General features: G+C 49.3%; 3 protein-coding genes across 3 annotated transcripts; 1 reads left to right on the forward strand and 2 right to left on the reverse strand.

The window, feature by feature from the left end:
• The first annotated feature begins 12,296 nt into the window (after nucleotides 1-12,296).
• On the forward strand, nucleotides 12,297-14,052 carry LOC103636621 (uncharacterized). The gene is made up of 2 exons (XM_035961961.1): nucleotides 12,297-12,770; nucleotides 12,863-14,052. Exons 1-2 carry the CDS (start codon nucleotides 12,330-12,332, stop codon nucleotides 13,799-13,801), a joined length of 1,380 nt encoding a protein of 459 aa, XP_035817854.1. The 5' UTR covers nucleotides 12,297-12,329; the 3' UTR covers nucleotides 13,802-14,052.
• A 130-nt stretch (nucleotides 14,053-14,182) lies between these two features.
• Nucleotides 14,183-16,514, reverse strand: LOC103637569 (exocyst complex component EXO70E2-like). The gene is given in 4 exon segments (XM_023300906.2): nucleotides 14,183-14,720; nucleotides 14,722-15,320; nucleotides 15,322-16,006; nucleotides 16,471-16,514. Coding segments are annotated over 4 exon segments (1,668 nt in total). The 3' UTR covers nucleotides 14,183-14,380.
• LOC100384858 (uncharacterized) lies at nucleotides 16,355-22,221 on the reverse strand. Its single transcript, NM_001357594.1, has 8 exons — nucleotides 21,994-22,221; nucleotides 20,323-20,501; nucleotides 19,899-20,082; nucleotides 19,269-19,343; nucleotides 18,514-18,623; nucleotides 17,892-18,110; nucleotides 17,576-17,731; nucleotides 16,355-17,000 (listed from the first exon to the last, which is right to left on the reverse strand). The coding sequence occupies exons 1-8, from the start codon at nucleotides 22,007-22,009 to the stop codon at nucleotides 16,764-16,766; spliced, it is 1,176 nt and encodes a 391-aa protein (NP_001344523.1). The 5' UTR covers nucleotides 22,010-22,221; the 3' UTR covers nucleotides 16,355-16,763.
• Between the last annotated feature and the right edge of the window lie 1,611 nt (nucleotides 22,222-23,832).

Below are 23,832 nucleotides of genomic sequence, written 5' to 3' on the forward strand. Positions count from 1 at the left end.
AGTACCATGTCCCTGCAGGTCTGATGACAGTGAAGAAGGAGGAGTTCCTGGCTCTCAAGCAAGGGCCATTGTCTGTCAGTGAGTATCGGGACAGATTTCTGCAGTTGTCTCGCTATGCTCCTGAAGATGTCAACACCGACGCCAAGCGACAGTACCGTTTCCTGAGAGGCTTGGTTGACCCTCTGCAGTACCAACTGATGAATCACACCTTCCCGACATTCCAGCACCTGATTGACAGAGCAATCATGACAGAGAGGAAGCGTAAGGAGATGGAAGATCGTAAGCGCAAGATCAGTGGACCCCAGCCTGGAAGCAGCAATCGTCCTCGTTTCTCAGGCAATCAACCTCAGCAGTTCAGGCAGAACCAACGTCCACCTCAGCAGCATCAGCAGTTCCAAAGGCAGTATCCTCAGCACCAGTACCAGAACCGTCAGAGCAATCAGTCAGGAGGTCAGTTTCAGAGGCAGAATCAGCAACCACCTCGTCTTCCTGCCCCACCAAACCAGCAGAACAGTCAGGAAGCACCAGCTCAGGTTGGAAACAGGGCATGTTTCCACTGTGGAGAGCAAGGCCACTGGGTGATGCAATGTCCGAAGAAGGCAGCCCAGCAGCAGTCAGGCCCCAATGCCCCAGCAAAGCAGAATGTGTCTCAGCCTGGAGCAGGCAACCGCTCTCAGCCGCGCTATAATCATGGGAGACTGAACCACTTGGAGGCTGAAGCAGTTCAGGAGACCCCCGGCATGATAGTAGGTATGTTCCCAGTCGACTCCCATATTGCAGAAGTGTTATTTGATACTGGAGCAACGCATTCTTTCATTACTGCATCATGGGTAGAAGCACATAATCTTCCAATTACTACCATGTCAACCCCCATTCAAATTGACTCAGCCGGTGGTAGAATTCGAGCCGATAGCATTTGTTTGAATATAAGTGTGGAAATAAGGGGGATAGCGTTTCCCGCCAACCTTATAGTAATGGGTACTCAGGGAATAGATGTCATCCTAGGGATGAATTGGCTAGATAAGTATCAGGCAGTTATCAGTTGTGATAAAAGGACCATCAAGTTGGTGTCCCCACTAGGAGAGGAAGTGGTGACTGAGTTAGTCCCGCCTGAGCCAAAGAAAGGAAGCTGTTATCAGCTAGCTGTTGATAGCAGTGAAGCAGACCCAATTGAGAGTATCAAGGTTGTGTCCGAGTTCCCAGATGTGTTTCCAAAGGACTTACCGGGTATGCCACCAGAGCGGAAAGTTGAGTTTGCTATAGAGCTTCTTCCTGGAACCGCCCCTATCTTCAAGAGAGCTTACAGAATATCTGGACCAGAGTTGGTTGAACTTAAGGAGCAGATTGATGAGCTGTCAGAGAAAGGTTACATCCGGCCAAGCACCTCGCCTTGGGCCGCCCCTGTCCTATTTGTGGAGAAGAAAGATGGCACCAAAAGGATGTGTATCGATTATCGAGCTTTGAATGAGGTCACGATCAAGAACAAGTATCCTTTGCCCAGAATTGAAGATCTGTTCGACCAGTTGAGAGGAGCCAGTGTGTTCTCCAAGATTGATCTGAGGTCAGGTTATCATCAGCTCAGGATCCGACCTTTGGACATTCCGAAGACGTCATTCATTTCCAAGTATGGTTTGTATGAGTTCACAGTGATGTCTTTTGGTTTGACCAATGCGCCAGCGTTCTTCATGAACTTGATGAACAGTGTATTCATGGACTACCTTGATAAGTTTGTGGTGGTATTCATCGATGACATTCTGGTTTATTCTCAAAGCGAAGAAGAGCACGCAGATCATTTGAGGATGGTATTGCAGAGATTGCGTGAGCACCAGTTGTATGCAAAGTTGAGCAAGTGTGAGTTCTGGATCAGTGAAGTCCTGTTCTTGGGTCACATAATCAACAAGGAAGGATTGGCTGTGGATCCGAAGAAAGTGGCAGACATTTTGAACTGGAAAGCGCCAACAGATGCTCGAGGAATCAAGAGTTTCATTGGAATGGCCGGATATTATCGGCGATTCATTGAAGGGTTTTCGAAGATTGCGAAACCAATGACAGCGTTGCTAGGCAGCAAAGTTGAGTTCAAGTGGACCCAGAAATGCCAAGAGGCCTTTGAAGCGCTGAAAGAGAAGTTGACTACAGCGCCTGTCCTAGTCTTGCCTGATGTGCACAAGCCCTTCTCGGTGTATTGCGATGCTTGTTACATAGGTTTGGGATGTGTGTTGATGCAAGAGGGAAGAGTTGTGGCTTACTCGTCCCGACAGTTGAAGGTTCATGAGAAGAATTACCCAATCCATGATCTAGAGTTGGCAGCAGTGGTTCACACACTGAAGTCATGGAGGCACTATTTGTATGGACAGAAATGCGATGTTTACACAGATCACAAGAGTCTAAAGTACATATTCACTCAGTCAGAGTTGAACATGAGGCAACAAAGATGGTTAGAGTTGATCAAAGATTATGAGTTGGAGATTCATTACCATCCAGGCAAAGCAAACGTAGTGGCAGATGCTTTGAGCAGAAAGAGTCAAGTCAATCTGATGGTTGCTCGTCCGATGCCTTATGAGTTGGCCAAAGAGTTTGACAGGTTGAGTCTCGAATTTCTGAATAATTCGCGAGGAGTCACAGTCGAGTTGGAACCTACCTTGGAGCGCGAAATCAAAGAAGCGCAGAAGAATGATGAGAAGATCAGTGAGATCCGGCGACTGATTCTAGATGGCAGAGGCAAAGATTTTCGAGAAGATGCAGAAGGCGTGATATGGTTCAAAGACCGCTTGTGTGTTCCCAATGTCCAGTCCATTCGGGAGTTGATCCTTAAGGAAGCTCATGAGACAGCCTATTCGATTCACCCTGGCAGTGAGAAGATGTATCAGGATCTGAAGAAGAAATTCTGGTGGTACGGAATGAAGAGGGAAATCGCAGAGCATGTGGCTATGTGCGATAGTTGCCAAAGAATTAAGGCAGAACACCAGAGACCTGCTGGATTGTTGCAACCGTTGCAGATCCCTCAGTGGAAATGGGATGAAATTGGTATGGATTTCATAGTCGGATTGCCTCGCACTCGAGCCGGCTACGATTCCATTTGGGTAGTAGTGGACCGTCTGACCAAGTCAGCCCACTTCATACCTGTCAAGACCAACTACAGCAGTGCAGTATTGGCAGAGTTGTATATGTCTCGGATCGTTTGTCTTCATGGTGTGCCAAAGAAGATAGTGTCAGATAGAGGAACGCAGTTCACCTCTCATTTCTGGCGGCAGTTGCATGAAGCTTTGGGCACGCATCTGAATTTCAGTTCAGCTTATCACCCGCAGACAGATGGCCAGACCGAAAGGACCAATCAAATTCTTGAAGATATGTTGAGAGCCTGTGCGTTGCAAGATCAGTCCGGATGGGACAAGAGATTGCCTTATGCAGAGTTTTCCTATAACAACAGTTACCAGGCCAGTTTGAAGATGTCACCATTTCAGGCGCTCTATGGAAGGAGTTGCAGAACTCCGTTGCAATGGGATCAGCCTGAAGAAAAGCAGGTGTTTGGGCCAGACATTTTGCTTGAAGCCGAAGAGAACATCAAGATGGTCCGAGAGAATCTGAAGATAGCGCAATCGAGGCAGCGAAGCTATGCAGACACAAGAAGAAGAGAGCTGAGTTTCGAAGTCGGAGACTTTGTCTATCTGAAAGTGTCACCGATCAGAGGAGTCAGAAGATTCGGAGTGAAAGGCAAGCTAGCACCCCGCTACATTGGTCCGTATCAGATTCTTGCAAGACGTGGAGAAGTGGCCTATTAGCTCAGTTTGCCCGAGAATTTGTCTGCTGTGCATGATGTCTTTCATGTGTCTCAGTTGAAGAAGTGCTTGCGTGTGCCAGAAGAGCAGTTGCCAGTGGAAGGTCTTGAAGTCCAAGAGGACTTGACCTACGTTGAGAAGCCAGTGCAAATCCTTGAGGTTGCAGACAGAGTCACCCGAAGGAAGACCATCAGAATGTGCAAAGTCAAATGGAATCACCACTCTTAGGAAGAAGCAACCTGGGAGCGTGAAGACGATCTGATGGCTAAATACCCTGAGCTCTTTGCTAGCCAACCCTGAATCTCGAGGGCGAGATTCTTTTAAGGGGGATAGGTTTGTAACGCCCTGAATTTGGGGGTAGAATTTTTTCTTCTTTTCTTTCACCAAATTCAGGCGTTACTCTCTTTTCTCTTTCCCCGTTTGCCCTTTCTTCCCAATTTCAAACCAGTATAGCGGCAGGTGTCAGTGTCATGTATAAACCAAAACCTAAGTGTCATGGGTGTTGCATCATGCCGAAGCGCATTTCTTTGTCTGATGATGAGTGTTCGTCTCGTTCCGTTCCGGGTTTCGGTTCGCGATTTAATTCCGTTTAGTGGTCCGCGCTCGTCGTGGGTTTTCGATCCGCGGAGTGACCCGGCCCAGCCCAGCCTAGTCCAGCCCAGCCCAGCCGGCTCGGCCCACCCCGGCCTGCGCGCCCCTGGCGCCCAAACCCCCCATGCGCCCCCCTCCTCTCTCTCTCTCATTTAGATCTCCCGCGCAACAACCTCTCCTCTCCCTCTTCCACCTCTCTCTCCCCGTGGTGCCCTAGGATTTGGAGACGGCGATCACCGGATTTTGGACCCCGAGGTGAGCTCCCCTCCCCTCCCCTTCTCCTCTCTCTCTCCCTCTCCCTCCTCTTCTTCCCCCCGCGCGCGCCCTCCCTCTCCCCTGCCCGCGCGCGACCCCGTCCCCGCCCTCCCCCGGCCCGCGCGGCGGCGCCCCCCGCCCCTCCTCCGGCCGCGGCGGCGCCCCCCGCCCCTGTCCGGCCCGCGCGGCGGCGCCCGCCCCTCCCCCGGCCCGGTCGCCCTGCCCCCGTCCCGGCCTCGCCCGACCGTGTCCCCGCTCGCCCGCACTCGCGGTGATTATTTGTTAATTAGCGTGTTGCGTCGCGCGCTTCGCCGCGCGACGGATTTGTCTAAATTCAGATTCTATCTTGTGTTGCGTCGTGCGCTTCGTCGCGCGACGATCCATTTTGTTTCAGGTTGTTAAGGTGTAACGCCGCGTGTGTATTCACGCGACGTTCCACTTTGGACTCAGTTTAGTCGACGTATGCCGTCGTGCGCTTCGTCGCGCGACGCTTAACGTCTCCTCGTAACTAAGGCGAAGTGTCTCGCTGCGTGCTCGGTCGCGCGACGAGTCGTTAACTTCTTAATTTGCTTTAGAGAGCTTTGTCGCGCGTCTCGCCGCGCGACCATCCTTTTGTTTATCTCCACCTGCTTATAATAATTAGACATGAAACATGACTTTACTTTACGCTAAACATAGTGTCTACGTTAAATTTCCTTCTATTAAGCGAGTGGTTAATTTATAATCATGTAACGTGATCGTTTCTCGACTGTCTTTTCCTCTTTCTCTCTTAACCGTACTCGCGAGCCCGCGTGGAACGTCTGTTTACTTATTGCATTCTATTGTATGGTGTACTGTTCTTTGGTATTAAATATGTGGATGTATGTATGTTTGCGCTCGCATAGAGAACGATCCGGTTGAAGAGCCCGAGGAACTCGCAGGAGAAGCCCCTGAGCAGCAGTCGGTTGGTGGAGGCAAGTGTCCCTTGACCTATCTATGTCCTATTCATTATTTAATTCACCTCCCGCTTTACACATTTGTGCCTAAGGATTGACTAGCTTTTGTTATCCATGTCCTTGTTTACCTATCTGGGTTGGATTATTACTGTTTAGCTTTATGCTATTGCTTAACTCTAATCAATGAACATGATGAGAATATCTATGATACGCTGTTTTCCCTTCTCTTATTATGATGTTGTACTTGTGGTCATCAAGGGGGCTCGAGCGGTTTCTCGAGTGCCTCTCCGTAAGGACCTGTTCTATGGATGACCGCCCAGGAAAACAGTGCAACCATGAGGGTGGAATGGGATGCCCTTAGCTGAATAATTAGAGGATCCGGGGTGTAGTTCACTTAGCCGTCGTGCCGTCAATGGGGCTCGGTGTATGCGGCTCGCTCTACCAAGTTTGGGTTCGCCCCTTGGGGAGGAGTGCGGTGCATTTAGGAAACCTAACGGGTGGCTACAGCCCCGGGGAATCTTTGTAAAGGCTACGTAGTGATGCCCTGCTAGGCCACCTAGGTAGTGGTCAATGGGGAGTAGCTCTCTCCGGGCAGAAAGGGAATCACGGCTTGTGGGTAAAGTGCACAACCTCTGCAGAGTGTTTGAAAACTGATATATCAGCCGTGCTTACGGTTATGAGCGGCCAAGGGAGCTCCAGTGATTAGTGGTACTTGATCAGAGATACTTTGGTACAGGTGGTTATGAGATCGATGGTTTTGGTTATGACTATGGTGCTGGTAAGTGGTACTCTTTCCGTTTGGAAAGGAGTACGTTTGGGTTAATAACTTGGGTTAATGCTAAAACTTGGCTTTCTACTAGTAAGTAATAATCTGACCAACTAAAAGCAACTGCTTGACTTATCCCCACATAAAGCTAGTCCACTACAGCCAAACAGGATACTTGCTGAGTATGTTGATGTGTACTCACCCTTGCTCTACACACCAAACCCCCCCCCCATCCCCAGGTTGTCAGCATTGCAACCACTGCTCAGGCGAAGATGAAGCTGTGGAAGGAGACTTCCAGGAGTTCCAAGACTACGACGAGTTCTAGGTGTGGGTTAGCGGCAACCCCCAGTCGGCTGCCTGTGAAGGCCGCGGTTATCTACGTTTCTTTTCCGCACTTTGATTTATTGTAAGGACTATATGGACGTCTCAGACGTATGATGTAATCGACTATTTCCCTTATTAATACTATTTTGAGCACTGTGTGATGATGTCCATGTTATGTAACTGCTGTGTACGTGAATAACTGATCCTGGCACGTACATGGTTCGCATTCGGTTTGCCTTCTAAAACCGGGTGTGACATGCCTCCGTCCATAAGGACCTTGGTGAGCCTGACGTCACCGATGACGGGGTCGACGACGAGCGGGTATTTCCCCAGGCTCGGCACGTGGTCGGGGTGGTCGGCTTGGTCGAAGGTGATGGGCTTGTCGGACCAGTCTAGGTAGACTGGCGCCGCCACCTTCACCGAGCAGACCTCCTGGCGCTCTTGCTTGCGGTGCCGAGCCGAGGCATTCGCCGCTTGCCCACCGTAGATCATGAAGCAGTCGCGGACCTCGGGGAACTCTCCTGCTTGGTGATCTTCCTTCTTGTCGTCGTCGCGGGCCCTGCCACCCTCCGCGGGTGGCCCGGCCCTGTGGAAGTGGCGCCGAAGCATGACGCACTCCTCAAGGGTGTGCTTGACGGGCCCCTAATGATAGGGGCACGGCTCCTTGAGCATCTTGTCGAAGAGGTTGGCACCTCCGGGGGGTTTCCGAGGGCTCTTATACTTGGCGGCGGCGACAAGGTCCGCGTCGGCGGCGTCGCGTTTCGCTTGCGACTTCTTCTTGCCTTTCTTCTTGGCGCCGTGCTGAGTTGACGCCTCGGGAGCATCTTCCGATGGGCGGCCCTGGGGCTGCTTGTCCTTTCGGAAGATAGCCTCGACCGCCTCCTGGCCGGAGGCGAACTTGGTGGCGATGTCCATCAGCTCGCTCGCCCTGGTGGGGGTCTTGTGACCCAACTTGCTCACCAGGTCGCGGTAGGTGGTGCCGGCGAGGAACGCGCCGATGACATCCGAGTCGGTGATGTTGGGCAGCTCGGTGCGCTGCTTCGAGAATCGCCGGATGTAGTCCCGGAGGGACTCTCCCGGCTGCTGCCGGCAGCTTCGGAGATCCCAGGAATTCCCGGGGCGCACGTACGTGCCCTGGAAATTGCCGGCGAAGGCTTGGACTAGGTCGTCCCAGTTGGAGATCTGCCCCGGAGGCAGGTCCTCCAACCAGGCGCGAGCGGTGTCGGAGAGGAACAGGGGGAGGTTGCGGATGATGAGGTTGTCATCGTCCGTTCCACCCAGTTGGCAGGCCAGACGGTAGTCCGCGAGCCACAGTTCCGGTCTCGTCTCCCCCGAGTACTTTGTGATAGTAGTCGGGGGTCGGAACCGGGTTGGGAACGGTGCCCGTCGGATGGCCCGGCTGAAGGCCTACGGACCGGGCGGTTCGGGCGAGGGACTCTGATCCTCCCCGCTGTCGTAGCGTCCCCCACGCCTGGGGTGGTAGCCTCGGCGCACCCTCTCGTCGAGGTGGGCCCGACGGTCGCGGTGATGGTGCTCGTTGCCGAGGCGGCCCGGGGCCGCAGGCGCGGTGTTGCGCGTGCGCCCGGTGTAGACCGAGGCTTCCCGCATGAATCGGGAAGTCACGGCATGAGGTTCCGAGGGGTATCCCTGCCTTCGGGAGGCAGAGCTCTCGGCCCGTCGGACCGCGGTGCCTTCCAGGAGATTCTTGAGTTCCCCCTGGATTCGCCGGCCCTCGGTGGTTGATGGCTCCGGCATCGCGCGGAGAAGCATCGCTGCTGCAGCCAGGTTCTGGCCGACCCCACTAGATGCGGGTGGCGGCCTGACCCTGACGTCGTCGGCGACGCGGTGCTGGAAGCCCTGGGGCAGATGATGTATTTCTCCGGCCAGGGGTTGGCCCGCCCATGCCTGCCCGACGTCCCGGCGGATCGGCTCAAGCGCTCCTGCTCCCTCGTCGAGCGTGGCCTGCACCCCGCGGATTTGCTCGAGCTGTGGGTCATGGCCCCCCGCCTGAACGGGGACCACAGCTAGCTCCCGTGGGATGTCAACGCGGGGCGCCGGCCTAGGGAGGTCACCGTCCTCCGGCATGCCGAGATGATTGCCTTCGGAGGGACCCCCTAGATCGACGTGGAAACATTCGCGGCTTGGCCCGCAGTCCTCGTCGCTGAGGCTGCGGCTACCGTCGGAACAGTCGGAGAGGCAGTAGTCACATGCGGTCATGAAGTCCCGCATGGCACTGGGGTTGCCAAGTCCAGAGAAATCCCAACAGATGCTGGGCTCGTCGTCTTCCTCGGACCCAGAGGGCCCGTAGGTCGAGACGTCCGTCAGCCGGTCCCAAGGCGACCGCATGCGAAACCCCAGAGGGTTTGGACTCGCCTCTACGAGAGCGCCCGCCAAAGCGAGGTCGCTAGGCGGGTTGAGGCTGAATCCAAATGACGTGGGATAGGAATCGGTCAATACCTCTTGGTCGACGAGCGGCGATAAAGTCACGTCGGGGACTGACTGCACCGTCGTCTCGGGTACGAGGGTGACGTCCAGCAAGCTTTTCGCGAGCGCGCTGGCGTCGTCCGCTTGCTCGGGATTGGCGTGTTGCGAGGAGACGGCGCTCGTCTTCGTCTCAAGCGCGAAGTCGATACCCGGCGCGCCCCCCGTTGGGGTGCCGGCGCTGTCGACTCGCTCGACAGCCAACGAGGCGCTGCCTCCTGCTTGGCCTTGGTTGCCCTGCCTTCCCCTCCGTCGGCGGGGAAGAAGGCGGGACGAGCTCGAAGGTTGTTCTTCCACCACGCGGGGAAGACGTCGTCGATTCCGCCGCCGGCGGGCGGGCTGTCGGCCGCCATTGTCGTCGTCGCGCGGCGGTGGAAGGAGTATCATGTCGTAGCCGCCGTCGAGGGACATGAACTCAAGACTCCCGAAACGGAGCACCGTCCCGGGTTGGAGAGGTTGCTGGAGACTGCCCATCTGGAGCTTGACGGGAAGCTGTTCGTCAACACGCAGCAGGCCCCTACCTGGCGCGCCAACTGTCGACGTTTCGAGACCGGGGGGTCCCTGGGCCGACTAGTGAATGTCGCCGCGTGCCCCAGCCCAGATGGGTCGAGCGCGAGGGCGAGCGCGAAGGGGGGAGAGCGAGGCGGCCGGAGACCGGCGTGAGAGAGGTGGGAATCCCGCGGCCTTCGTGTTCGTCCCGCGCCCAGGTCGGGTGCGCTTGCAGTAGGGGGTTACAAGCATCCACGCGGGAGAGGGAGCGAGCGGCTCCAAGCGAGCGCCTGTCTCGTCCTTGTCCCCGCGCGGCCAACCCTCTCTAAGAGGGCCCTGGTCCTTCCTTTTATAGGCGTAAGGAGAGGATCCAGGTGTACAATGGGGGGGTGTAGCAGAGTGCTACGTGTCTAGCGGAGGAGAGCTAGCGCCCTAAGTACATGCCGTTGTGGCAGCCGGAGAGATTTTGGCACCCAGCTGGTGTGATGTCGTGGCCGTCGGAGGAGCGATGGAGCCTGGCGGAGGGACAGATGTCGGAGCGGTTGAGTCCTTGCTGACGTCCTCTTGCTTCCGTAAGGGGGCTGAGAGCCGCTGTCATCACAGAGTATGCGGGGCGCCATCATTGCCTATCTGGCGGAGCGAGCCAGATGGGACACCGGTCTTGTTTCCTGCGGCCCGAGTCAGCTCGGGGTAGGGCGATGATGGCGCCTCCTGTTGACGTGGCTGGTCTGCGCCCTAGGTTGGGCGATGTGGAAGCTCCTCCGAAGCCGAGGTCGAGTCTGTCTTCCGTGGCCGAGGTCGAGTCCGAGCCCCTGGGTCGGGCGAGGCGGAGGCCGTCGGCTGAGGCCAGGGCGGAGTCCGAGCCCTGGGGTCGGGCGAAGCGGAGTTCGTCGTCTTCTGGGGCTGAGCCCGAGTCCGAGCCCTGGGTCGGGCGGAGCGGAGTTCGTCGTCTTCTGGGGCTGAGCCCGAGTCCGAGCCCTGGGTCGGGCAGAGCGGAGTTCACCGTCTTCTGGGACTTAGCTCGAGTCCGAGCCCTGGGTCGGGCGGAGCGGAGTTCGTCGTCTTCTGGGGCTGAGCCCGAGTCTGAGCCCTGGGTCGGGCGGAGCGGAGTTCGTCGTCTTCCGGGACTTAGCCCGAGTCCGAGCCCTGGGTCGGGCGGAGCGGAGTTCGCCGTCTTCCGGGACTTAGCCCGAGTCCGAGCCCTGGGTCGGGCGGAGCGGAGTTCGCCGTCTTCCGGGACTTAGCCCGAGTCCGAGCCCTGGATCGGGCGAAGCGGAGCTTCCTATGGTGCCTTCGGCCGGGCCTGACTGCCTGTCAGTCTCACTCTGTCAAGTGGCACCGCAGTCGGAGTGGCGCAGGCGGCGCTGTCCTTCTGTCAGGCCGGTCAGTGGAGCGGCGAAGTGACGGCGATCACTTCGGCTCTGCCGGCTGGGGGGCGCGCGTCAGGATAAAGGTGTCAGACCACCTTTGCATTAAATGCTCCTGCGATTTGGTCGGTTGGTGCGGCGATTTGGTCAGGGTTGCTTCTTAGCGAAGGCAGGGCCTCGGGCGAGCCGGAAATATGTTCGCCGTTGGAGGGGGGCCTCGGGCGAGACGGAAATCCTCCGGGGTCGGCTGCCCTTGTCCGAGGCTAGGCTCGGGCGAGGCGTGATCGAGTCGCTCGAATGGACTGATCCCTGACTTAATCGCACCCATCAGGCCTTTGCACCTTTATGGTGATGGGGGTTACCAGCTGAGAATTAGGAGCCTTGAGGGCATCCCTAATTATGGTCCCCGACAACGATGTTCTTTACTCTTGCAAGCATTAGGTCGTTTTTGAGACCACATTGGCGTAATGGACTACATGGTGTTTGAGGTTGCTGAATTTGATGGAACAGCAATGATTTGTCACACTAACAACAAAATGAAAGGTTATTTGTTGGTTTTAAACGTTAGTAATTGCTACGAAGTAGCGTAATTTATATGGAGTGCATCCAGTTTTTATTGATGCATGACTTTAGCAATCACTCCATATTTTGATCTATTTTTTTATAAGTCTGACTTCATGGGACTTATTTTATAAACTTGATCTTATAAACTTTCTCTTATTTGGTCTCTGTATGATAGAATTATGTTATTTTATAATCTCTGTTCATTTAGTCAATCATTGTGAACTCTCTTCTAATCGCTCACTTCATTGGCCGTGTTGTACCAAGACATATTTACATGGAGTAATATATTATATAGAGAGGGGAGACAATCAATAAAAAATATTAATTTTTTTTTGATGTATAATTTATGTGGGTATTGTTGTAAGCCGTCGTAACACACGGGCAACCGACTAGTATAAAAATATAGCTGACCCGGTAGAGGAACGTCAAAGGCTTTTCTACCGTAGATGTTGGAGAAAATGTCTATATTTAATTTATGCATGGAACTAATCTTGTACAGGATATATATGTTTCCTCGACTAAACAGATAGTTCTCGTAGATTTCATGTCGCTATGGTACATGTGACCAAAACACGCTCCGACCTGCTATGCTGTTTTGGAATTTGGAAATGAGGTGGAGGAGAAACTTCCATGCATGGGCCATGGCGCGGATGCTGTCAACAAGTGTCAACGCGTCCAGCACCAAAGCTTCTTCCCGCGCACCTCTAGGCTCGAGCACTAGCTCCTCACAATACCGCGCTCCCGTCGTTTGCGCGATCCACTTATTCCTCGCTTCCAATGCATGCGTTGCCCACCACCATCTACATGTTCCTGGCCTCTCTTCTCCCAGCTTGTTCCTCTCTCTGTCTTCTCTTGTATCCCGCGTCTCCGGCAAGCAAACGGCGCTAGCTCAGCGCCCTGCTGCACCCGCCCGCGCGGCCGTGTCATGAGGAAGCTGTGCCCGAACCTGGACCGCGACGACTCCCTGGACACCGTGCTCGAGGTGCCCATCCCCGATGAGATGCTCATCAACGCCCCCGGCGCCGACAAGCGCCGCGGCGCCGGGGGCGCCAACATGCGCGCCTGGCTCAAGAACCAGGCCTTCGATCGCGCCACCGTCGACGGGCCTGCCTCCGCCACCGCGGAGCTCCAGCTGTTCCTCAACGTCGTCGGGTCGCCGCTCATCCCCTGCCCCGTCCCGCACGACCGCGCTTTCAGCCGCTCCATCCGCGACTCCTCTATCGTAAGCCACCCATCACATATATATATACTGCCATGCACGGCGGAATGCATGCCAAATCGTGACTTGTTGCTCGACGAACGATCGAATTGAAGCAAGCATCGACAGCCAAGTACATCATCCAGCAGTACATCGCGGCCACGGGCGGGCAGGCGGCGCTGCAGGGGGTGCGGAGCATGTACGCCGTGGGGAAGGTGCGGATGTGCGCTTCCGAGTTCCACCTCGGCGACCAGACGGTCACCGCCGCGCAGGGCCGCGCCGAGGTCGGCGGCTTCGTGCTCTGGCAGAAGACGCCCGAGGTCTGGTTCTTCGAGCTCATAATGGCCGGCCACAAGATGAGCGCCGGCAGCGACGGCAAGGTCGCGTGGCGGCAGTCTGCCGCCGAGCACTCCCGCGTCTCGCGCGGCCCGCCCCGCCCCCTCCGCCGCTCTCTCCAGGTAACGGAAAGCGCCGAGGCACACGTGCGGGCACGCATAGCGTTCAGCCAGAGGCGTCTTCCATCGTGCTCCTTTGGTTATTTGCAGGGCCTGGATCCACGCTCCATCGCGAACCTCTTCTCCGACGCGGTGTGCATAGGCGAGAAGATCCTCAACAACGAGGAGTGCTTCATCCTGAAGCTGGAGGCTGGCGCCGCGACGCTGCGGGCGCGGAGCGCTCCGGCGTTCGACATCATCCACCACACGGTTTGGGGCTACTTCAGCCAGCGCACGGGGCTGCTCATCCAGCTCGAAGACTCGCACCTGCTCCGCATGAAGTCCGGCAAGGGCGCTCGCCGCAGCGAGAACATCTTCTGGGAGACCAGCATGGAGTCCGTCATCTCCGACTACCGCTACATCGACGGCATCAACATCGCGCACGGCGGCCACACCAACGTCACGCTCTTCCGCTACGGCGAGGGATCCGTCAACCACAAGCGGAAGCTGGAGGAGACATGGACGGTGGAGGAGGCCGATTTCAACGTGCACGGCCTCACCACGGACTACTTCCTGCCGCCGGCCGACCTCAAGAAGGACGACGAGGATCACAATAAGTGATGGGCTAGCGTTTGATTTCACTCATTAATCGGAGGGCATAGAAATGCATTCATCCAGAGGATTTCTTTTATAGGGGGTGGCGGTAGTTCTTTGTTCTTTCATTTCCCTCGTTTTCTTTTTCTGGTTTGAATTGCAGGGAACTACATGGTTAAACCATGTACATAGCACAATAGATATAGGGACTGGGTAGCTTGATTAAGTTCTTTAATTTTGGTTGGCACTTTTTTATGAAACATCTATAGTGTGACTAATTGGTTTCATTCTGAATTTCTTATCTTTCAACAAAAAAAAAACGGTTGCAATGTTCACTCAACCCTTCAGCTGTGAAGAGCTCATTTCAGACCTTTCGGACATTCGATTCTAAACTGGTAGACCAACACATATCCTCCATTTTCATGGAGGCAAATCATTAAATGGATCAGGAATGAAGAATCACTGTATCACTATCAAAACATTCGGAAGCTATACACCCTGTTACCAAATCAGTAGAATGCTATCTCTAACAGCATATGTACTTCTACAATGTCATAAGGAAAGGAAAGCTAGGCAGCATGAAAGGGCATGAAGAAAAGGCAAAAATCATGCTAGTTTGGCAGAATGCTGCAGTGTCCTTTGAGTTCCTTCAAAAAGATCTATTAAAAGTGTCTCCAAATCCTCTGGCCTGTACTTCATGTAACGATGCTTTGTGCTATCAAGCAAGCCTGAATATCTTCCCACGAACGTCCTGTAGGCCTGTATAACTTTCAGTGATATTGAAATCCGGACATCATCGCGAAGTTGGTCATCTGGGACAGACCATGCTGTCTGAACTTGGTAAACCTCTTCAAAGGACAGATTGAAATTTTTTATCTCCTCCCTGATGGTTTTGCGAGAAGCAGCATCACCAGCAGCACACAGGCCATCATCACTGAGGTAAGAGAACATTATTCCATGACGCCCTCTCATATCTCGTAGCTTGCTGCTGAAGTTTCCTGTTATGGATCCGGATCCATTCATCGCCAAGAAAGCTTTTGAGATCCGAGTTCTTCACTTTCTGAACCATGTAGTGGATGTTGTTCATCATGAAGATGTACTGCAATCGATCATCTCTGTACAGTCTAGACCCAGCTTCAAGATTTGCCTCCAGAACTGCAGTAACAGATTGTAGATTGAAAGCTGTTGCGGTGAAATTAGGATATGGGTTTGCCATCAGCTGAATGTCAGAAACCAGGCATCTTCGATCCGTGTCCTTGAGAAGTGAATCGAGAGTTTTGTTGTATGCTGTGAGAGCCTTTATGTAGTTCATAACATACTTTGTAAGTGGATGCACTTCTCCACGAGCTACTGCACTGGATGAAGTGTATGATTGGATGGCATACTTGAATTCTGCAAATGTCTTCCTTGCAGATTCTCCCAGTTGCAGTAGTGCTTCATGGTACTCATTCAGGATCATATCATTGTATCCTGATTCAAACAAGGATTCAGCTTCAGGGAGAAGATCAGCAAGGACTTCATACATATCAAGCAATCTAAAAAGCTTTTTCTGTTTTTGGGGGACCAATTGCTACAGATACATAAAAGCTCAGAAGTTGTATAACTGAGTTAAATGAAATCTCAGAGAAGCACAAGTCTGCAGTTGAAACTGAAAGTTCACCAAAGACATGTTTGCTAAAGCGTTTCTCACTTACAAGGTACACCCGAAGAAAAACCATAATTGCCCAGTTCCATCTCTTTATTAATGAATTCATTCTGTTCCAACTTGTGTTCATAAGCTCCTCTATACTGAGGTTTTCCAGACCAAGAGACCCAAAGTACTCATCTGTTGCACTCTGTCTTGAGTTTATATAAGCCTGGCAACACTCCTTATCATAGCCATACAGGAACATGAATTTAGCAATGAACTTGACAGCAGAGAGTGCACCAGGTTGAATTAAATCAGGCACAAAATATTCTGGTCCTCCACTGATATTATTTGGTGTTGCCTTCCCTTCCAATTGTTCCTCATTAAATGAGCTGCTCCTGCTTGAAAAGTCTTCCACACTACCATCCTCTGTAGAGCGAAAAGAGAGAACCTCCTGTTTGTAATGTGTAAGAAGATAAACAAATTCCTCTTCAAGTCTTGCCATTGCCATTTCAGAAATGTCATATGTATACACAGTGAGTTCATCCTGCTGTTTGGCTTCTCGACCAGGGTCTAAGGTCCTTAGCTTCTCATAGTAGTGTTGCCTTCACGTCCGACTCCGGGCATCCATCGACTTGTAACGTCCGACAATAGTGCAGCCGTTGACCACGCGCAGTCGGACGCCCCTTATATAAATCTTAATTCACCTATCTCTTGGACATTTTAATCCTTTTATACATCGTCAAAACTCAAAACGCTGGAATCATATTCAATCCATTTCTTGGGCATTTTGATCCTTCTTATATGTCGTCAAAAGGCTGGAATCATATTCCTCCAAAATTCGTCTGAGAATCCTTCATTACTGTCTCCAGTCTGTTAGAGTCAAACTTAAACAAACGTGCTATGGCAATTGGCATGTTGGGCACCTGGCCCTGGTAGGCAGTGACTGATGAACCAACAAACAGCGTGTTACTTAAGCAGCATAAAAGAGGATAAGAGTGACAAGAGCGTTTATCTATCGTGAAAACAATTATTCCCACACTAGAAATTTCAACACTCCGGCAAGTACAATTGTAGGCCAACTGTGCAAAGACCCGAGACCAACTCGTCCATCCTGGCACGCTAAACCATGATACGGTTTCTATCGTGAAAACAATTATTCCCACACTAGAAATTTCTCACAGGGTTTAAGAGCTTTAATGGAGAGTACGGCTCGTGCTAACAAGTCCCAACCAGAAACAACTCGTTTATTTAACCTTGCAAAGTCACAGTGTCACGTTGCACCGTCCGTGATGAATGGATCGTGTGCTCTTGCAGATCGATTAACAAAAGCACAAACAATTTTCAGCAACGTCGTGCTGATCAGAGACCTTCATATGCTGAGATCATTTGGCTAATTTTTACTAGGAGGCTATTTGCAGTCTCATCCTTCCGGTGTGGGGATGTCAATTCTTGGTACCTGTGAAGGGTTCCGGTGAAATCTGTAAACAGTCCATCAACCCCCACAGTGTTTATCCAGAAGTCGTATTCATTGTAGGGATCTTGAAAAAAGTTGAAGTGCAGGAACTGGTTCTCGTTCCTGTACGTGTATGGATGTACCTGCACAACAACAGGATGCAGTTTAACATGCTTCGATGAAACAAGCGTAGAAAAAAAAAGTGGCATGTAGCAGTGTGACAATTTGATCCACATGCTCGTTTTGCAGCAGACAGTTTGCACCATAATGCATAGCTAAACACAAGCTTAATGAGCCAGTTTGAGATTCAACCAAAGTTTTACTGAAGCAGACCACTTGTTATTAGGGAGCTCTTATCCATTTTTTGAAGGAAGGAAGGCAGTCCTCCCAGTTCAACACATATGACACGGTGAGGATCAGGACACAGCTGTAAGTAGCCTTCCCAAAAGAAAGTAGAGAGATGTGAGTGTCAATGTGATTGGCCATATTTTTAGTCAATACACTTATGCACGTGAGACCAAAACTACAAGAGAGCTATGATGTTTTGTAGGATCCTTCTGGTTATCCTAAGTGACCAGATGCATTTAGACAAAAAAAAAACATAGAAGATGGCAGTTAACATATGAAAGCTGGTCCAGTTAGCATAGAATATTTTACAATAATTCCACGTAAAATCTGAACTTTAGATAATTACAATGAATACAAACAAATGTCATACCTGGAGATTATGAGCATGTGCCCGTGCGACAAGATCACTAGGTGGCATCAAGTAGTTTCCTGAAGCTGGAACAATAGTGTCCTTCCATGGACCAAGGCCAACGACATATTTACTAATGTATGCAAGGTAGTCATCTGAAGTAATTTCCCAGTATGACTGCAAATGAGAAATGAAATAAGTAATATCCAAAGGCATGTCCAACCGAGTTGCACTAAATGGGCCCTAAAATCTCAGGGGTTGATTTCTGTTATCCAGACTGTTTTTCTTTCATAGCATTGGAACAAATGGGTGACAGATAGTTACAAAACATTAGTACCTGGTTCGTGTCTTGTGTTCTCACACTGATATCATCAATCAAAAATACCTTGGGAGAGTCAATAAAATCTGATACATGTACAATGGAGGTGGGAGCAAAGGATTGTATAAACAATGGCTGCTTCAGCCAATTCTCTGACATATATTGACCTTTGTATCCATATTTAAGCAAGGTATCCACAAATTTGTCCTCAAACTTCTTCCCATCAGCCCACTTGACCTGGTTGAAGTAATACAAACTCATTATGGCACGTCATAAAATGATAAATTAGCTCCTTATATTGTCAAGGAAAAAACAATGACAGAGTTTGGCACTATCCAGCTCATCCTAGTCAAGGGCATCAAGGCTAACTACCTTTAGGGAAAGCATATCATCTATAGCAATTTAATTACATTTCTGACAAAAAGAAAACTTTATAAACTAGCATCTTCAGTCCAGTTCGTCTGGTAGACAACAGTTATTTTCATAAGCTCAGCAGCCAGCTGCTGATGTCATCATTCTACAGAAAGTTCATATAATCATATATATCATCTAAATAGATTTTCTGTGGCAGTGACATAACTATATAATACCACGAACCATAATAAAGTGCATATTTCCTCTTGAGAACTGGGGGACATACATGCTTGTTGATAAAAACTGGATCTTTAATCTCGGGATATATGCCGACAGTTCTGTCTGCATCTAGGGCAATTGAAATGAATTCTTCAAACGTGATGATTGAAAACATACCTGAATGACAAAACACGAGAAAATAATAGATTGCTATCATTAATCCCCCAATCAAAATCTTCCATGCGAGTTCATGCAAATGTGTTCTTAGGCCAAGTAAAGTCAAACACAAAATAATATAGCTGTACCAATTCTAAATAAACAAGGGTTTCATAAAGGAAATGGAATACCTGCTTGGGTGAAGAGTAATAACTATGCTAAATCAACAGTTAATGGGAAGAAATGTTATTGAGAAAAGAACCAATGAACCACATCCTATACATTTCTGAGTAATGAAAACAACAAAATTCCTCTGATTTCCTATAATATTGCTGCACTCATAAATACCTGCAAAGGGTATGTTGTTTACAGTGCATAGCAACTTATCAGAATATTACCTCAGGAGAAGAATCAGAATATTTGACTGGCGAGTGATGAAACTAATTATTTCCAGCTAATTGCCAAGTTTATGGCAGTTACAGTAAGAAGCAAATAAACTGGCAGCTGCAGGCCATTTGAGCAAATGCACATGCATGTGAGATGTGACAAGGATAACTTCAAGGCTCTTTGGAGTTGGAGCACATCAGCATGGTCATAGAAGACGAAGTATGGCATGAAACAATTATTACAAGTTGATAACAAAATCCATGCGAAGGATATACATACCATTGTATTGTTGATCTCTAAACGAGTATCTCTGCTTCACTCTAAGTGTTTTAAGTTCCTCCAGTGTGAAGTCCACTGCAAACCAACACTTCAATATTAGTTTAAAATTTTAAATAATCAAGAACACATAAGCTTAGAGCGGTGCCTGGGGGCATTCCTTGGGATACACAGATCCGGGTTGGAGACCCTATGAGTGCTCCCCATGGTTCTGCATTAAAAAAGGCCCTGGTTGTGCAAACTATTTTTAGCAGCAGGCACAGGGTGTGCCTCATGGGCAGGCAACCTTCAGGATCTTTTCTAGACACAATAGTGGTTTGCATCTACCTAACATCAAAGCTGTTGGGCAGTCTTTCCCAAGAGGTCTAGTTTTTTTCTCTTTCCAAAAGCTTACAAGTTTGTCATTCTCATTCCACCCCTCCAAGTAACATCAAACTGCCAACATATTATATGTAAATAGTGTTCCAGTATAGATGAGCATGTAATAAATTCCTGAAGTAGAGTCAAGAAAACACAGCAGGGAGGCATTGTTATTTCCTTGTTGCTTAACTATATTTCATGTAGCAGATATGTAAATTAAAATGGTAATAACAAAAGGAGTGAAGGAATCAGGGTTGGTTGTACGATGCAAACCTACAAACCATCCAGTAACATTAAACCACTCCACTTCATAGGTTCTTCTTCGATTGGCAAATTCCTTACGCTTGGCAACATCAGTTGTATCATCAAGTGTTACATCATGAAAACAAATCAAGGCCCCATCTTTGCTAGCAAGGATGTCAGACTCTATAAAATCCGCCCCTTCTTCAATAGCTCTCTGCAATAGGATTTCTTTTGTTAAATGTGATTTTCCAATTTAGAATACCTTATTGTCCACATGCTAGAAAAAAACTTGACATATGTAAATTCCATAGTCCTTTGCAGTAATCGATATCTGATAATCTGAAAGCTGGCATTTAGGTGTATCAGCTTCACAAAAAACATCTTATTCCTTGCCAAGATAGAAATATAAAATTCTGCTACAGATCAATATTGCTTGCAATTTTCTGGGCAGTACCATGTATGCAGCAGCTGTTTCCTCGGGAATTTCCCCATTTGATCCACGATGAGCAATGTTATATGGCCGAAACGTCTGTATGGGCTTCTTCTCTTCATTCTTTGTCTTACTCGGTAGAGGAAAGAGAGGTCTAGCAAATGCCAAATGTAATAGTAGCAGAAGAAAAAGAGGTGCGCAGCCTGCCAGGGACATCGATGCAGATAAATTAGATATGCCGATGTGCATAATTCAAATACAGCTAGAGAGAATATAAACCTATTTTTTAGCATTTCACATTCTATTTAGAAATATGCAACCACAAAGCTGCAACATCATATTAGTTTTCCTTGTGCACAATTGGTAGAATAGTATTTGATTGTAACTTTCGTGAATGAAAACTTGTGTACTTGTATTCCTGTAGTGTATAGACAGGGTACATATGTGAATCTTCTACCAGAATCTCTCCTTTCAATACATGGACTAGAACAGAATGTTGCTCCAATTTTGAATAGTGATAAGTATACTATTAGGTACAACATAGATTAAGGCGATATGCAATCCAGAAAAGGTGGCATGGTTCGAATACGCATTGCATCAGGGCTGACATTTTTTTTCTTTTCTCAAACATGCAGTTTACTATAAAACAGTCCAATCACATGCCATCTCCATGGCTTGGGGTTAGTTCTTTCTGTAGGAATTTGCACCCTAAAACATATGATCAAGGCTGTCAAATGAAGACACATTAAGGCAAATGTGCGATCAGGTGCATATTAAGATTCTATCATGGAGATCATTTAAGGGATTTATGTTGCAGCTGCTCGGATGGAATATGCAAGAATTTCAATTATATGGAGAAAGCATCGATAACCACGATATAAAATACAGAAGAAAGAATAAATCTAGCTGCCACTGCCTTTGTTTTCTACTTCTGCTGCACGTGGATGTAAGAATATGCATGTTTGTGCTTTGGAACCTTAGCCAATGCAAGATTTCTTTGCAGTTCAAAAAGAAAGAAAGAAATCCTCTCCCCTCCATTAATTTTGGAGTTTTCTTTCTTTTTGTATCTCTGCCATGCTTCTTCATCCACAGAGCACAGTATGCTAGGGGTCACAAGTTACAGCTCTCAAGATCAAGTCTTAAAATCTCATCGGAGTGTTGATTCAAAATGGAATGCATAGGCAGCATATGAAATCATAAGCGTATATGTTCATCAGTAGTGTGAAACTAGGTAGTATCATGATCTAATTAGCACAACCAACCCAACAATTTCGTTATTAAACAACCTAGATGGAAGGTACTAAATTCACGCCATACTCATAACTCATTCTTCCAGACACACCTCAGAAAGGCATACCACCAGATGCGGACAGGAATAGCAACAGATATGCAATTCAGAGCAAGCTCATTCCACATCACACTCAATGTCGCACCCTGCAAGAGTACACTCACTGCCCTATTTCCGTATCACGAACCAACCAAAACCATGCCAGATCATCCACAAGCTGGCCATTCCCCAGTTAGCTCAGCGCAACTGCAGCCCCCGCCTTACAATTACAAGGCGATCGCGTAACGCTAAAAACAATCCCGTGGAATAAACGGCAGAAATTTGCTTATACAGACTAGATTTATCAGATCAGTGGGCGCTGCGCCGAGCATTCGGAAATCAGAATCGAGGGGGAGAGTATCACTTACAGAGAGAAGGGCGCATGGTGAAGCGATGCTCACTCGATCTTTACCCCTGTAGTCCACAATCCACGCTCTCCTTGCTCGACTTCCCTGGAGTATATCCCGGCTCCGCGGGCCCGCTATATGGGAGCCCAGCGAGGTTGCTATGCTCCGGACTCCGGTTGCAGTGGAGCAGAAAAGGAAACGGCGCGGCGCCTCGCTCCGTGCTGAGCGCCTCTGCTCTCTCGGTCTCCCCTCGCTAGTCGTTCTCACTGTCCCACAACCACAACCCCGCTTTTTCTTTCGGTCTCCCCAACCAATGAGTCACTGACAGGTTGCTACAACATCACGCTGCTCCGATAGGGCCCATCTGCTACTCCTCAACCTCAACGGTGGAGTACACGCGTGCGTTTATACTTTTCCGGCGCCGTTAACGGAATATTCTGGGGATAGTCGATCGCTACCGAGCGTGCGGACGGCTCCGGAAATCATCCGGTCCGGCCAGCACATGATTATCTAGGCACCGGCCCAGCAGCCTGTAAATGAATACGAACAGAAACTATCTAAGAAATCCCTAGTCCATTCTTGGTAGAGATGGCAATGCGCCTCCATCACGATTCATAGAATTGAATTCTATTCTACTAATAATAATTTAGGCACATAATAATTAAGCTAATTCGATTTTATACAAAATATATTTATATACTTTTGTTAGCAAGATACCAGAGATATTTATATGGTACATTTTTATTATACAGAAGTGAGTCGAAGAACGTCCTATAAGTTGCAGATTAGAAACAAATTCTACTAATACATAAAATTATTTCACATTCTACATCCTATGAATTTGAGATAGGCTTATATTCGAACCTTGTAAAGTAGTGGAATATCAAATTCCAAGCTAAGTAGATTGTTTTATTAAGTAAATTCCAATTCCTCCGAAATGAATGGATCCAAACGCCTCATTAGGAAATTTCTTGATTAGTGACTAATTTGACAACCCTGTTTTTCTAAGTGAAATTAGTTTATTTTCCTTTGGAAAAATGAGAATCTATTGAGAAAATAGAATTGTCAAACTAGCCCTAGGCTGCTAATAACTAATCTGGTAGTACCCGCTACGCAAATCAACCTTGGAGAAAATAACATCCCCACTAAGCTCATCAAGGCGAGGTATAGGATAGCGATAACGAATTATGATGTTGTTAATCGCTCGACAATCGACGCACATGCGCCAGGTACCATCCTTCTTAGGAAACAAGTAAAATATGAACAAAGCAAAGGCTAAGAGACTCACGAATGTAGCCCTTATCAAGTAACGCTTGGACTTGGTTCTGAATTTCCTTTGTTTCATCGGGATTGGTACGGCACGGGGCGCGGTTGGGAAGCTGAGCGCCTAGGATAAGGTCGATCTGGTGTTCAATGTCGCGAATGGGAGGAAGACCTGGTGGTAACTCCTTCGGAAACACATTGGCATAGTCCTGCAAAAGCTTAGTAACAGCAGGGGTATATCCAAAGATGGCGCACCATCTAGTGAAAACAACATATGAGAGCATACAAGCGTATAGCGAGGTAGATTATCACCACATACGTCATCAAATTCAGATTTAGTGGCAAGCAAAACAAGAGCTTTTAGTTTAATTTCATTTGGTATGGGCGGTTGCCGGTGTTGTTGTTTAGCTCTAGCTATGTCAGATTTTACAATTTGTCCAGGGGTCATTGGATGAAGAATTATTTTCTTGTCCTTAATCATCAAAGAGTAATGATTTGTGCGACCATGATGTAAGCTATCTGTATCATATTGCCAAGGCCTACCGAGTAGAAGTGAACAAGCTTCCATTGGAACAACATCGCAATCAGCATAATCAT

The sequence above is a fragment of the Zea mays genome, chromosome 8, assembly GCF_902167145.1.
Source record: "Zea mays cultivar B73 chromosome 8, Zm-B73-REFERENCE-NAM-5.0, whole genome shotgun sequence".
NCBI classification, from domain to species: Eukaryota; Viridiplantae; Streptophyta; class Magnoliopsida; order Poales; family Poaceae; genus Zea; species Zea mays.